Raw genomic sequence first — 16,820 nt, 5'->3', positions numbered from 1 at the left:
TTTAATTTGCATTATTTGTTAGTTTTTTTTATTTATTTATAGTATGCTATGGGATATATAAAATTGTATTTAGTTGCTGAACGTGTCCAAAATCAAATTCGTTGTCCACCTGAGCAGAATCATTGATTTTTTTAAAATTCTCTAAACACTAATACATTGCTAATATTTTCTCTACGAGTGTGGGTTTAATATAATGATAATTATCAATAGAAATAAGCATACATATCTTGGTCTGAGCCACGGACATTGTGTTTACCATGTTCTTAATTATAATTTTAGTAACAGACCTTCTAATTATAACTAAGATTTTTCTAGAAATGAACTTTTGGCCCTCATTCGGTTTATTCTTTGGTGTCTTAGTTTTTATATAATCGTGATTACTGGGAAAAAAATATTTATTCTTACTATAACATCTGGGCAGAAATCGCTTTATTGCTGTAGTTAGATTTTGATTTGGGTGAAATTATTTATTATTCTCTGGAAATACAAAGTGCTCTGTAATATTCTTGGAAAGAGACATTAACTGGGAATTATAGCGAATTCAGACAAGGCAACATATATTGCTGGCACATCATTTCAATTCAGGCCATTGATACATTAGTAGATTAGAGACTACAGGCCACTTCAGCGTTGGAATTTTTTTTAAATATCACTAAAGCTGATCCAGAATTGTATTCATTAGGAAATACGAAAGTAACTCTATGATTATTTGGGATTTAATTCGCAACACCTCGTGTTCTTTTTACATTCTTATTTTCGGAAATAAATTATTTGCTGAATTGTACAAAGCTTGCTGCTTCTCATTATTTTGTATTACTTATTTTAAGACCATAGACTCGTAATAACTGTAATTGAAATATTTGCATATTCGATTATTACCTCCTCCGGGTGATCTCGACCAAATGCAGGTGATTTTGGAGGAAATAGAATTACGGGAAGATGGACGAATGGACTCAAGCGTTAGGATAGTTATTTAATATCTTTCACTAACTACATAAAATATGAGTGTCAAATGCAAAGGTCATAAATTTAAACTGATCATTACAATCTGTGTAGCGTTGTTGCATATGTAAAATTATACCACGATTTAAGGAATTCTAGAAGGAAAGAGTGCGTAACATAAGTAATTCAACGATGTATATCTTTCTTAGAACCGATGCATGTATTCCATCCATAGTCTGACATTTACATGGAGATGTATGTATGTATGTATTCCATCCATAGTCTGACATTTACATGGAGATGTATGTATGTATGTATTCCATCCCTAGTCTGACATTTACATGGAGATGTATACATGTATTCCATCCCTAGTCTGACATTTACATGGAGATGTATGCATGTATTCCATCCATAGTCTGACATTTACATGGAGATGTATACATGTATTCCATCCATAGTCTGACATTTACATGGAGATGTATGTATGTATTCCATCCATAGTCTGACATTTACATGGAGATGTATACATGTATTCCATCCCTAGTCTGACATTTACATGGAGATGTATGTATGTATGTATTCCATCCCTAGTCTGACATTTACATGGAGATGCATGAATGAATTCCATCCATAGTCTGACATTTACATGGAGATGCATGCATGTATTCCATCCATAGTCTGACATTTACATAGAGATTTATGCATGAATTCCATCCATAGTCTGACATTAGCATGGAGATGTATTTATGTATTCCATCCCTAGTCTGACATTTACATGGAGATGCATGAATGAATTCCATCCATAGTCTGACATTTACATGGAGATGCATGCATGTATTCCATCCATAGTCTGACATTTACATAGAGATTTATGCATGAATTCCATCCATAGTCTGACATTTACATGGAGATGTATGTATGTATTCCATCCCTAGTCTGACATTTACATGGAGATGCATGAATGAATTCCATCCATAGTCTGACATTTACATGGAGATGCATGCATGTATTCCATCCATAGTCTGACATTTACATAGAGATTTATGCATGAATTCCATCCATAGTCTGACATTAGCATGGAGATGTATTTATGTATTCCATCCATAGTCTGACATTTACATGTAGATGTATGTATGTATGTATTCCATCCATAGTCTGACATTTACATGGAGATGCATGAATGAATTCCATCCATAGTCTGACATTTACATGGAGATGCATGCATGTATTCCATCCATAGTCTGACATTTACATGGAGATGTATACATGTATTCCATCCCTAGTCTGACATTTACATGGAGATGCATGCATGTATTCCATCCATAGTCTGACATTTACATGGAGATGCATGAATGAATTCCATCCATAGTCTGACATTTACATGGAGATGCATGCATGTATTCCATCCCTAGTCTGACATTTACATGGAGATGTATACATGTATTCCATCCATAGTCTGACATTTACATGGAGATGCATGCATGTATTCCATCCATAGTCTGACATTTACATGGAGATGCATGAATGAATTCCATCCATAGTCTGACATTTACATGGAGATGCATGCATGTATTCCATCCATAGTCTGACATTTACATGGAGATGCATGAATGAATTCCATCCATAGTCTGACATTTACATGGAGATGCATGCATGTATTCCATCCATAGTCTGACATTTACATAGAGATTTATGCATGAATTCCATCCATAGTCTGACATTAGCATGGAGATGTATTTATGTATTCCATCCATAGTCTGACATTTACATGTAGATGTATGTATGTATGTATTCCATCCATAGTCTGACATTTACATGGAGATGCATGAATGAATTCCATCCATAGTCTGACATTTACATGGAGATGCATGAATGAATTCCATCCATAGTCTGACATTTACATGGAGATGCATGCATGTATTCCATCCAAAGTCTGACATTTACATGGAGATGTATACATGTATTCCATCCATAGTCTGACATTTACATGGAGATGTATGCATGTATTCCATCCATAGTCTGACATTTACATGGAGATGTATGCATGTATTCCATCCCTAGTCTGACATTTACATGGAGATGCATGCATGTATTCCATCCATAGTCTGACATTTACATGGAGATGTATGCATGTATTCCATCTATAGTCTGACATTAGCATGGAAATGTATGCATGTATTCCATCGTTAGTCTGACATTAGCATGGAAATGTATGCATGTATTCCATCCCTAGTCAGACATTAGCATGGAAATGTATGCATGTATTCCATCCATAGTCTGACATTAGCATGGAGATGTATGCATGTATTCAATCCATACTCAGACATTAGAATGGAGATATATGCATGTATTCCATCCATACTCAGACATTAGCATGGAGATGTATGCATGTATTCCATCCATACTCAGACATTAGCATGGAGATGTATGCATGTATTCCATACATAGTCTGACATTAGCATGGAAATGTATGCATGTATTCCATCCATACTCAGACATTAGCATGGAGATGTATGCATGTATTCCATCGTTAGTCTGACATTAGCATGGAAATGTATGCATGTATTCCATCCATAGTCTGACATTAGCATGGAAATGTATGCATGTATTCCATCCCTAGTCAGACATTAGCATGGAAATGTATGCATGTATTCCATCCATACTCAGACATTAGCATGGAGATGTATGCATGTATTCCATCCATAGTCTGACATTTACATGGAGATGTATGTATGTATTCCATCCATAGTCTGACATTTACATGGAGATGAATGTATGTATTCCATCCATAGTCTGACATTAGCATGGAAATGTATGCATGTATTCCATCCCTAGTCAGACATTAGCATGGAAATGTATGCATGTATTCCATCCGTAGTCTGACATTAGCATGGAGATGTATGTATGTATTCCATCCATAGTCAGACATTAGCATGGAGATGTATGCATGTATTCCATCCATAGTCTGACATTTACATGGAGATGTATTCCATCCATAGTCTGACATTTACATGGAGATGAATGCATGTATTCCATCCATAGTCTGACATTTACATGGAGATGTATCTATGTATTCCATCCATAGTCTGACATTTACATGGAGATGAATGTATGTATTCCATCCATAGTCTGGCATTAGCATGGAAATGTATGCATGCATTCCATCCATAGTCTGACATTAGCATGGAGATGTATGTATGTATTCCATCCATAGTCAGACATTAGCATGGAGATGTATGCATGTATTCCATCCATAGTCTGACATTTACATGGAGATGTATTCCATCCATAGTCTGACATTTACATGGAGAAGAATGTATGTATTCTATCCATAGTCTGACATTAGCATGGAGATATATGCATGTATTCCATTACCTAGGCTGAAATTAGCATGGAGATATATGCATGTATTCCATCCATAGTCTGACATTAGCATGTAGATGTATGTATGTATTCCATCCCTAGGCTGACATTTACATGGAGATCTATGAATGTATTCCATCCATAGTCTGACATTAGCATGGAGATATATGTATGTATTCCATCCATAGTCTGACATTAACATGGAGATGTATGTATGTATTCCATCTATAGTCTGACATTTACATGGAGATGAATGTATGTATTCCATCCACAGTCTGACATTTACATGGAGATGTATGTATGCATTCCATCCATAATCTGACATTTACATGGAGATGCATGCATGTATTCCATCCATAGTCTGACATTAGCATGGAGATGTATGTATGTATTCCATCCATAGTCTGACATTTACATGGAGATGTGTGCATGTATTCCATCCATAGTCTGACATTAGCATGGAGATGTATGCATGTATTCCATCCCTAGTCAGACATTAGCATGGAGATGTATGCATGTATTCCATCCATAGTCTGACATTTACATGGAGATGTATTCCATTACCTAGGCTGACATTAGCATGGAGATATATGCATGTATTCCATCCATAGTCTGACATTAGCATGTAGATGTATGTATGTATTCCATCCCTAGGCTGACATTTACATGGAGATGTATGTATGTATTCCATCGATAATCTGACATTAGCATGGAGATGTATGTATGTATGCCATCCATAGTCTGACATTTACATGGAGATGTATGTATTCCATCCATAGTCTGACATTTACATGGAGATGTATGTATTCCATCCATAGTCTGACATTTACATGGAGATGTATGTATGTATTCCATCCATAGTCTGACATTAGCATGGAGATGTATGTATGTATTCCATCCCTAGTCAGACATTAGCATGGAGATGTATGTATGTATTCCATCAATAGTCTGACATTTACATGGAGATGTATTCCATCCATAGTCTGACATTAGCATGGAGATGTATGTATGTATTCTATCCATAGTCTGACATTAGCATAGAGATATATGCATGTATTCCATTACCTAGGCTGACATTAGCATGGAGAGATATGCATGTATTCCATCCATAGTCTGACATTTACATGGAGATGTATGTATGTATTCCATCCATAGTCTGACATTAGCATGGAGATGTATGTATGTATTCCATCCATAGTCTGACATTTACATGGAGATGTATGTGTGAATTCCATCCATAGTCTGATATTGGCATGGAGATGTATGTATGTATTCCATCCATAGTCTGACATTTACATGGAGATGTATGCATGTATTCCATCCATAGCCTGACATTAGCATGGAGATGTATGTATGTATGTATTCCATCCATAGTCTGACATTTACATGGAGATGAATGTATGTATTCCATCCATAGTCTGACATTAGCATGGAGATGTATGCATGTATTCTATTACCTAGGCTGACATTAGCATGGAGATATAGGCATGTATTCCATCCATAGTCTGACATTAGCATGGAGATGCATGTATGTATTCCATCCATAGTCTGACATTTACATGGAGATGAATGTATGTATTCCATCCATAGTCTGACATTTACATGGAGATGTATGTATGTATTCCATCCATAGTCTGATATTTACATGGAGATATACGTATGGTCAACGTACAATGCATACAATACCCATGGGCTAATACAATACATACAATACCCATGGGCTAATACAATACATACAATATCCATGGGCTAATATAATTCATAAAATACCCATGGGAGATGGTTTTATTATTTTTATTACTCCAATTGACAATAACATACTTTACTACTTGTGGCAGCGTCTTGCAAGTGTATCGTGCTCTATGTATGTATGTATATGTATGTATGTATGTATGTATGTATGTATGTATGTAGGTAGGTAGGTAGGTAGGTAGGTAGGTAGGCATGTGTGTATGTGGGTATGTACGTATATGTGTATGTATGTATGTGTGTATATATATATATATATATATATATATATATATATATATATATATATATGTGTGTGTGTGTGTGTGTGTGTGTGTGTGTGTGTGTGTGTGTGTATTGGGGCCCCGAAATGACAATTAGAAGTTCGTTGCTGTACAAAACACTTTTCTTATTCTGCATTTGTACACCTTCTTACAGGTGTTCTATCCTGAAGTGGTGATTGATGACACAGCTTCATCTACATCAAAGAGAGGGTAATATAGATGGATACACGTAGATAGATAGAAAGATAGAAAGAGAGATTTAACATTTAAATTCATACCAATGGGAACCTTTTCAATAAATATTTTTGTTGGTGAATTTCTTGGTGAGTTAGACGCTCTTTATGCATTCAGTAATTCCGAGAAACATCTTATCTACCATGATTTTACATGATGATGGCCACACATTTCCATTTAAGTTTATTCACCATTAGAATAATCTCTTTTTAATCTACACACGCACAAACTATATGCATGTGTGTGTGTGTGTGTGTGTTTATGGATAGATGTCAGGATATGAACTATTATCATTTCCTGTTTTATCATCAGTCTGTGGAATCACTAATAGTTGTGTTCAGCTATAATTTGTGTTCTGAATTAGATCACTACTTTGGAATTATTGAGAACTCCAAAGACATTCTGGATTATACCTTTGTGGTGAATGAAGCGATTCTAGACTCTTGGTACATCATGGCATTCAAGATTATTGGAATTCATTCAGTACGTTCTAAACGTATGTTCATGTGATAGAAAATTTAGGATTAATTTGGAATTAGTTACCATTGCTGTGTTGTCAATTTTCACTTCGCATTCTAGGGAATTAATTATTCGTTGATTTTACGAAATTATTGATTTTGCTACTTTCTTGGTTTAAGACCGTAGTGTCGCAACACTATTCACTACCTAATCAAACACCGAAAATTACTTTCCAAGCAAACTCTCTCTACCTCGCCGTAAATGTCAGTTACTTGTGCATCCAAATCAAGGAAGTGAGGAGGTGCGAAGTGGGACTAATGCAAGCTTACAAAGAAGCATGGGATGGTTTACATGATTCTTCTCTTCAATTTTGTCAGATAGGACTACATTTGGTACTAAAATGGCGCCGTCGTATGCTAGTATTTTTGTAGAGGGTTCGAACAAATGCTTCTCATCTAATATACCTGTAAACTTACAAAGATTTACTGACCAAATCTTTCCGACATTTGGCGATATGAATTCGCTTTCCTCTCACTGAAAAATTAGGATGTCTAGCCAAATATATCTCCTGACATGTACAATTGTATGCATTCAATATGTTGACAAAACCTTTGACTTCAGAAAATGAATGAATAACCACAAGCCTTTTGGGTTGCCTCTGCTATCAGGTCTTTTGTCGCAGCCTCAGTTAATCAAATGTTTTGATAATTCTTCAGGTCAAACAAACAAACCGCAAAGACCTACTAAAATATGGAGAGAAGGAACAGGCTGATAGGATACTATCCAGACAACCCCAAAATAAGCACAATCGTCGGTAAACACTGGCCCATCGTGGTACCGCTCCGGTGGCCTAGTAATTAGAACGTCCGCCTCAGATGCGGGAGGTCGTGGGTTCGATCCCCGGCCGAGTCATACCAGAGACTTACAAAAATGGTACTAACAGCTTCCTCGTTTGGCGCTCAGCATTACGAGGTTAGTGTTAGGACCGGTCGGCCTGGTGTCATGATAATGTGACTGGGTGGGACATCACACTACATGTCTGCGACATGATGCCCCAGTGATAGACATCACTAAAAACTGCCACATCGTAGCGATATGACTGGACAATTTTTAAAGCTACGTTAAAAATCCAGATCACACACACACACATGGCCCATCTTGGAATCATGTGACGCATTAAAGTTAATCCTCCCGAATTTAACCTATAGTAGCCTACTGGAGACCAAAAATCCTCAAAGACGTCCTAGTCAGGGCGAAGCTAACGCCAATCACTAACCAAGACCACCCTAATAAATCTGGCCCGTGTGGCGATTAAAGTTGCAAAACCTGTCAACACGATAGAAACCAGGACATTTTCTAGCACATTGACTAGAGAAAAACTAAATATACATGGTACAAACAAAACGGGCAAAACAGAGAATGTGATTTATCTCATCACATGTAAGATCTGTGGCCTTCAGTATGTCGGAGAAACTGAAAAGCTACACAACCTTCATAGATCTGATTGGATGACAAAGAAGCTGTACAGAAGTCCAGTCGCAGAACACTTCTCTTCCCCTGGCCACACCTTCAGTGATATAACACTTATTGCAATTGCTCACAGCCCCATCTGGAGTTCCGAAATCAGGAAAGAAAAGGAATCTTACTGAATACGCCGCCTTAGAACATTAAAACCAAACGGTTTAAACCAAGAAGACTAGAAAAAGACAGCCATGCACACATACAATAATCTTTTTGCAGCCGATGCATTTTCATTTTAAATAATTATCTAAATTTACTTATTAGTCACCCAATAGCCTATAATTACTATTATAACAATGAAATATCTGGGATATAGTTTGCTTTTACATAAATTTACATAAAATAACAGATGTCGTTATTGCCCATCGTTTTCTAGGTCAATATAAAATATATTTTCAGCATCCGCAAAAAGTTGAAATAAACTATTTGAAACATAATAAATTTAAAGGTTTCATTCATGCAGAAATAGTCATTTAAAGTTTTTCAAACAACGGTTTTCTGTTTTATTTGTTCGTCTTGTTAATGTTTTGTATTTGCCTTTGAAAAAGACTCATTAAGAGTCGAAAGCTCTCAGTCTAGTTAGATGCTTGTTTTGCACGGTTTGTTGTCAGTGTATTGCATTATATATATATATATATATATATATATATATATATATATATATATATATATATATATATATATATATATATATATATATATATATAATAATAATAATAATAATAATAATAAATGATTCCATACACGCGCGAAGAAATTGTTCTTTAGATAATCATATTAATGTCCAGCGTATAAAATGTTTTTGTAATTAGTGTTTTGACTAATATATATATATATATATATATATATATATATATATATATATATATATATATATATATATATATATATATATATATATATATATATATTAGTTAAAACATTAAGTACAAAACAGTTATAATAGTTTATCCGTGTATGTGTTTGAGATGTTTTGATTAATCATTCGGCGACGGTTGTGAAAATAACCATTTCGTTTTCTATTGCGGTCATATGTTTACGATAAAAATTATATGTTGTTTGTCAAAGTTGAGCATTTCTTGGCAAGACAAAATTGGATACATATGCGTTGTGCCAGGATTCAACCGATTTAAATGCATTTGGCAATGGAAAATGTTGTCTTCCGATCTTTTAAAAAATATAATGATATTTCTTTGGTGAATTCAAGTGCTTAACTTGTTTGTGTGAGATGTCTAATTTGTGCAAAATAGGGGATAAGTATGCAAGGGTGGAATTGGATTGTTTGTGCCTTATTCAAAGGTAAAAGCAAGTATACCTTCCATCTCTGTTAAGCAAATTGATGTTATTCTGACTTTAAGAATCATGTTGGCGCTGAATGTTTTGCTTATTGTTTCGGAACCCGTTACGGTCAACCTGGGGCCCGGGAAGGGGAATTCAAGGAGGCAATCTACTTTCTCTGTGGGCAAATCTGTACAAGTTCGTGTGACCTCTTCATCCCCTAATCCACTGATGCTGATATAGGCAAAATGTTGAAAGATATGCACAAGGAACTTAAATCTCTAAACTTTGTTTTCTTAGAACTTAGTTCGAAGTGCAGTATATGGTTAATGAAGTACGAGCAGATAATCTGGACCTTCGGGAGCAGAGTAAAGTTTTGTCTGACAAGATTAGAATCACAGTCACGGAGAAATAATTTATTGTTTCATGGAGTTGATAGCGGGGCCCCGAGTGGCCGAGTGGCCGAGTGGTCTAAAGCGCTCTCCGTTACGGATCACTGTGATCTCACCTCTGTCTGCGTAGGTTCGAGTCTCGGGTTCGGCCAATGTGGGTATGTGAGAAAGCTTGCCAGTAGCTTCTCGAGGGTCGGTTGTTCTTTCCGGGGATTTCCCGGGTTCTTCCTCTACCATTAGTACTGGCCGCCATGTATAGCCTATCGTTTGCTGAAAAATGGCGTTAAACCCTACAATCATCATCATTGGCGACTCAGTCTCGAAAGACCATGCGAATAGCGCCCTTGGGGTGTTGTCTGTCTCTGTTGACATCGTCTGCTGTGGCTGTGCAGGCCTATACGTTAGTGACAGTCCCTATTGCAGTTGGTGCAGACATACTGGGAAGTCTGCGTTACTGTGGTTGCTGCCGCGTTCTTCTTTTTCTTACGTTTCTCTGCCGCCAACTGGCCTCTCCTCGCATCAGCGACTGATATGCCATTGTTTACCGTCAGTCTCCAGGTGCCTCGGTCCTCGGCCAGCTCTTCCCATCCATCGGGTGAAAATTTCCATGCCTTCATGTCCCTCTTGCATACATCCTTGAAACGGAGTGAGGGGCGGCCGACTCTTCTCATGCCAGTGGCCAGCTGTCCATATAGGATGTCCTTTGGCAGCCTTCCATCCTCCATGCGTCGGACGTGTCGCAGCCATCGAAGGCGGCGTTTGCTCAGCAGAGAGTACATGCTGGGGTTACTTGCACGCTGCAGGATCTCGCTGTGTGGAACACGGTCTTGCCAGCTGATTTTCAGGATGCGTTTTAGGCACCGTATATGGAAGGAGTTGAGACGGCTTCTATGCCTTATGTAGGTACTCCAGGTCTCACTTCCATATAGAAGGGTGCTGAGAACGCAGGCCTGGTAGACTCGGACCTTGGTGTGCTCTGTCAGCGCGTTGTTTTCCCACACCCTCTTCGTTAATCGAGCAATGATGGTGTTTGCCTTTCCAAGCCTTCTGTCCAGCTCCATATCAATCGAGAGAGTGTTGCTGATGGTTTACCCCAGGTAGGTAAAGTTGTTGACTGCTTCCAGAGTGACACCGTTGATTTTGATGGAAGGGGCAATGGTGGTATCTTGCACGCTCATATTTGTTTTTTCCAAGCTGATGGTGAGACCAAACTGCATGCAGGCATCAGCAAAACGGTCTCCCAGTCTCTGGAGGGCTCCCTCGGTTTGGGTCACAAGAGCTGCGTCATCTGCAAAAAGCATCTCCCTGATGAGCACTGCTCTCACTTAGGTCTTTGAGCGCAGTCGTGCCAGGTTGAACAGCCTCCCGTCGGACCTGGTGTGTAGATATATGCCATCCGTGGAGGTGTCGAAGGCGTAGGACAGGAGCAGGGAGAAGAAGATCCCAAAAAGTGTTGGTGCCAGCACGCAGCCCTGCTTCACGCCGCTGTTAATTGGGAAGGAGGTTGAGGAGGATCCATCATACAGCACTGTTCCCTTCATATCTGCATGGAAAGAGATTATCATGCTGAGGAGATTTTTTTTTTGGGGGGGGGGCAACCGATCTTACTCAGAAGTTCAAAAAGTCCCTTCCTGCTGACCAAGTCAAAGGCCTTGGTGAGGTCGATGAACATCATGTAGAGTGGTTGACCTTGCTCTCTGCTCTTCTCTTGAAGTTGTCGTATGGAGAAGATCATGTCTGTCGTCGACCTGCCTGCTCAGAAGCCGCACTGGGATTCCGGGTACACACGGTCTGCCAGCAACTGCAACCTGTTGAGTGTGATGCGGGCGTACACTTTACCAACGATATTCAAGAGCGAGGTCCCTCTGTAATTATTACAGTCACTGCGGTCGCCCTTGTTTTTGTAAAGGGTCACAATTGTGGCATCGCGCATGTCTTGGGGGACTACTCCTTCCTCCCAGCAGAGGCAAAGTAGCTCATGCAGTGGTTTAATCAATGTTGGTTTTCCACGTTTGATAGCTTCGGGCGGGTTGCTGTCACTACCTGGTGCTTTGTCGTTTGGAACGGAGTCGATTGCTCTGCTGAGCTCCTCTGAGGTTGGCACTTTGTCGAGCTCTTCCATGGTGGGCAGATTCTTTATGCTGCTGAGGGCTGCATCGGTGACTGACAATTCTTGGGAGTATAGCTCTAAGTAGTGCTTCACCCATCTGGCCATCTGTTGCCCACGGTCTGTGATCTTCTCTCCCATCAGAGATTTCAGGGGTGCGGCCCCTTTCACTGTAGGGCCTAGAGCCTTCTTGATGCCACTGTACATACCTTGGATGTGTCCGGACTCACCACTGTGCTGGATCCCTTCACACAGTTGTTGCCAGTACTCGTTCGCACACTGTCTAGCGATGCGTTGGGCACTTCTGAGAGCAGTAAGCGTCCATTCATTAGGGCATTTTTTGTAAGCTATGAAGGCTTTTCGTTTCTCCTCGATTTGTGGTTCCATCCTTGATAGGTGTGCGTTGAACCAGTCCTGGCTGTGTCGTTCCTTCTTGCCAAACGTTGACATAGCTGTACTGTAGATGGCACCCTTCATGGAGTTCCACTTGGCTGTAGCGTCGTGCTCAGGCAGGTCCTGGAGAACCTTGTCCAGGGTGGACACATACTCCTCCACCTTGGCGGGGACTGACATCTGCGCGGTGTTTATGCGAGGAGATCCTTTTGGTTTTGAGCGGTGTAGTGTGTGTGGCTGTAGTCGTACTCTGCTACTCACGAGGGCATGGTCGGAGTCGCAGTCTGCACTGTGGTAGTTCTGGTGGAGAGGACACTGTTAAGAGCAGAGCGCCTGGTGATGACCAAGTCGAGTTGGTGCCAGTGATGAGATCTGGGGTGTTTCCATGACACTTTGTGTTGTGGCTTACACTTGAAGAAGGTGTTTGTGACGCACAGGCCATGGTAGGTGCATAGCTCCAGCAGTCTCTGACCGTTTTCGTTGGTCTTTCCAGTGCCATGATATCCGAGGCAGGTAGGCCATGACTCGTGGTCCGCACCTACTCTGGCATTAAAGTCGCCGAGGAGGAATAGTGGTTCGATTTTGGGGCATCCTTTGATCTGTTCGTCCAGCTGCCCATATAACTGATCCTTTGCGTCTTCTGACGACGTGAGGGTTGGGGAGTAGACACTGATGATGTTGACAGGACCTGAAGCAGTGGTGAGGCGGATGGACAAGAGACGCTCAGTGCCCCCTGTGGGAGGTTCAACCGAGGCCAGGAGATTGTTTTTGATGGCGAAGCCCACTCCGTGCTGGCGGGGCTCCTCAGGTTCTCGACCCTTCCAGAAGAAGGTATAGTTTTCCTCTCAGAGGGAGCCACTAGAGGCGAGCCTGGTTTCCTGGAGGGCAGCTATGCTGATATTTAGTCTGGTGAGTTCTCTATCGATGATGGCCGTCTTTCTGGTGTCGTCCACTTCTCTGAGGTCGTCGGAGATGCCTGTACACATGGTGCGCACATTCCAGTTTGCAAATCGAAGAGCTGGAGTCTTTTTTATTGGTTTCTTGTTTCTTTTGTCTGGTGTGGAATTACCGTCTGCTTGTCATGCTGAACAATACACTGAGCTCCAGACACCCACTGGAGCAGGTAGACGATGGCGGGTCAACACCTTATTGACCGGGGGCTGCCCGGCTTGAGGCGGGCGATAGTTGGCCAGTGGGACACAATGATCCCTGCCACCGTCAAAGCTGACCCGTGGCGCCCCTTCGCTACGCCAATCGGGTGGGACTTATAACCCGTAAACTGTCAGCTTCCGTGTTGTTTCCTCACTCAGTAGCGAGACTGGAGTGTCCTCTCCAGGGCGCAAGCCTGGGCGTGGAGTATGGAGATCCTGGGCTGCCCAGACGTCAGGATCCCCCTCTCGTCCTTGCTGGTGGGGTCCAAAGGAATGCTGAGCATGACATTTGGCACCAGTTTGGATGCAGGAGCTGCCGGAAGGAAGTCGTAGTCGACCCCTAGCCGCCTTAGGGGCTCCACTCCTGATTTTCTGTCTGAGTTTACTCCCGTAGCCTTTCCTTCTCCCCAAGATATCCACAAGGCAGGGAGCCATAATCCAATGGATGGGACTTGGTGGGTTTTGAATCAGAGTTTCCTTCCCCTAGATGAACTGCCTGACAAGGCTAACGAGCTTCATCTGCCCGGGTTTTGAGTCAGAGTTTCCCTTCTCTTAGACTGGTTGCCTGCCAAGGCTAACGAGCCCACTCTGCCCACCCAGTTATACCGCCGGGCACTTGGTCGTGCCACACAGCAGGCTCTGTTAAAACAGGGGGCCCCGCGTGAAGGTGCTGCTGTGGACACAATCGTGTAGAAGAGGCCATATGCAAGTAACCTCCTGCCCCGCAGAGCGAGACAGTTGTCCTGCGGCGATCACTACACCTGGGAAGGAGAGGCTATGAGAGACGCTTCACTTTCCTTTGGCAAGCGGAACGTCAGGCCCAGGCCTCGCACACAGGAAAAATCATAATTATATCTTGATCCGAATGCAAAGTTGATGACCTAAATAGCAGAACTACACAACAACAATGGAATTGATAGTGCCCGGAGCGAAAAGTGGATTGTTTCTGAATGCAAAATTCGTCATACCTTTAGACACTTTCCATATGAATCTGAGTCAAGTTCGGCAAGAACAAAGACAAAGACCACGTGCTAAAGAAAGCGCGGGTAATTATTAAGCACAACGATAGCTTCACAGAATCGGAGGATTTCCCCAAGCGTATCAGGGACGAAGGGAAAGCAATGTATGATCATATGACTTGATTTAGACGAGAGGGTGAGTACACGTCCATCAAGTTTGACAAGCTTAGCATAGGGCAACATCTATATTATGTATGACTGGAGCAGTGAGCGGGTTTCACCTGTTCATAAACACAAACCTCCAAGGCAGAAAGACAACGCATTCTTATGCCCAAGCAACTCGCATGGCATGTACGCGATATAGTCATGCAAAAGATGGCACTTACGTAAATACTACAGAAACTTCGTAAGGGAATATGAGCGAGGAAGATATCTCTTCATAGGAAGGAATTCCCCAAACTACGTCGGTCACATGCCAGCGCCCATGTGCTTTACGGAATATCCATCACAAATGTTGACCTAGGTATCTTTTCTGGAATATAGAGGGCTTAGCAAATTATAAGCACTAGATATCTTTTCTTCTCTTTTTCTTCTAGTTGTGTTCATAAAGGTAGGAATTCAGGAGGAGTAACCGTTTTTGTGTGCAAATCTGTCTTAATGATATATTTTGAAAAAGAGTTTTCGATACGTTTGATGATCGTGTAGTTATACTATTTAGGTCATCAACTTTGCATTCGGATCAAGATATAATCATGTTTTGTTTTCCCTGAATATTTTCTGATATATAATAATAGCCTTGGAGGTGGAATATAATTATTAAGAGAGAAATTATTTACGATCAAGACTTTTGAAGATTTTATCCCTGATGATACACGTGACTTTGTATGATGAAATGTTGATTATGATGCATACAATTTTCAATGCAGAGGCACACAAAAGACGATGAAGTGTGTAGCAATTTTGGTTCATCCTTAATACAATTTTGGCTTATCCCTAATATATTTATGCAAACTTTTACTATAATTGATGTACCATGTTCTTGGGAACTATTAGGTTATATCATCGGCTTAGGAGTGGGGACTCGCGATGATTGTACACTTTTCCTCTATATCGTTCACTTCGACTCAGTCGATATGTGAAGGCAGCATTGTCCACACAGCCTATTGTTCACTTCGACTCAATCGATATGTGAAGGCAGCATTGTCCACGCAGCCTATTGTTCACTTCGACTCAGTCAATATGTGAAGGCAGCATTGTCCACACAGCCTATTGTTCACTTCGACTCAGTCGATATGTGAAGGCAGCATTGTCCACACAGCCTATTGTTCACTTCGACTCAATCGATATGTGAAGGCAGCATTGTCCACACAGCCTATTGTTCATTTCGACTCAGTCAATATGTGAAGGCAGCATTATCCACACAGCCAGTCTTAATGATGCTTAAGCATATTGTGATGAAGAGAAAATTAACATTAATAAATGTACCCTTACTCAATGGGAATTCATTCGTCTTCCTTAAGACAATATGCTTTCATTTATTAGAAAGTTTAGCACTGCCTATAAAGACGCAAATAATGATCTTGTCTTACATCGTGAAACTGATATTGACTAGATTATCCCGCCGCTAAATTATCCCGCTAAATAATCCTGCCGCTAAATTATCCCGATAAATTATTCCGCTGCTAAATTAACCCACTAAATTATATCAGAATATCGGTTTGATTTTCCAGACTAGAGGCAAGGCGCTTAATGCATTGACAAAAACAACTACCTTGGTGGGATAAAGAATGCACAATGGCAGAATGAACAAAAAACTACTGTTTACGACGCTTTAGATTTTCAAATATGGCAACTTACCTTAAGTTAAATAGAGAGCTTAAATCAGATTTTAAATCAATAATTGCACTCAGAAAGATACGACTGAGAGTCCCAAACGAATAAATTAACTCAAGCGAGTGGAAACCCTCGACAACTTTGGCATCTTTTGAAACTGGGAAACACGTTATTCT

At 40.5% G+C, this 16,820-nt stretch overlaps 1 protein-coding gene across 2 annotated transcripts in view; it reads left to right on the top strand.

Moving 5' to 3' along the window:
* The window catches only part of LOC149795663 (WD repeat-containing protein 11-like), a 208,123-nt gene that overhangs the window by 96,214 nt on the left and 95,089 nt on the right, over window positions 1-16,820 (top strand). For both annotated transcript variants that reach the window (XM_089964120.1, XM_089964121.1), the window contains exon 16: window positions 6,472-6,527. In XM_089964120.1, the coding sequence (XP_089820246.1) occupies window positions 6,472-6,527 (56 nt within the window). The remainder of the gene's footprint in view (window positions 1-6,471; window positions 6,528-16,820) is intronic.

This window comes from Sinohyriopsis cumingii, chromosome 7, assembly GCF_028554795.1.
Source record: "Sinohyriopsis cumingii isolate HCF-2022 chromosome 7, ASM2855479v2, whole genome shotgun sequence".
Lineage (NCBI taxonomy): Eukaryota > Metazoa > Mollusca > Bivalvia > Unionida > Unionidae > Sinohyriopsis > Sinohyriopsis cumingii.
Note: the sequence above shows the minus strand (reverse complement) of the source record. Positions and strands in the feature narration are given on the sequence as shown.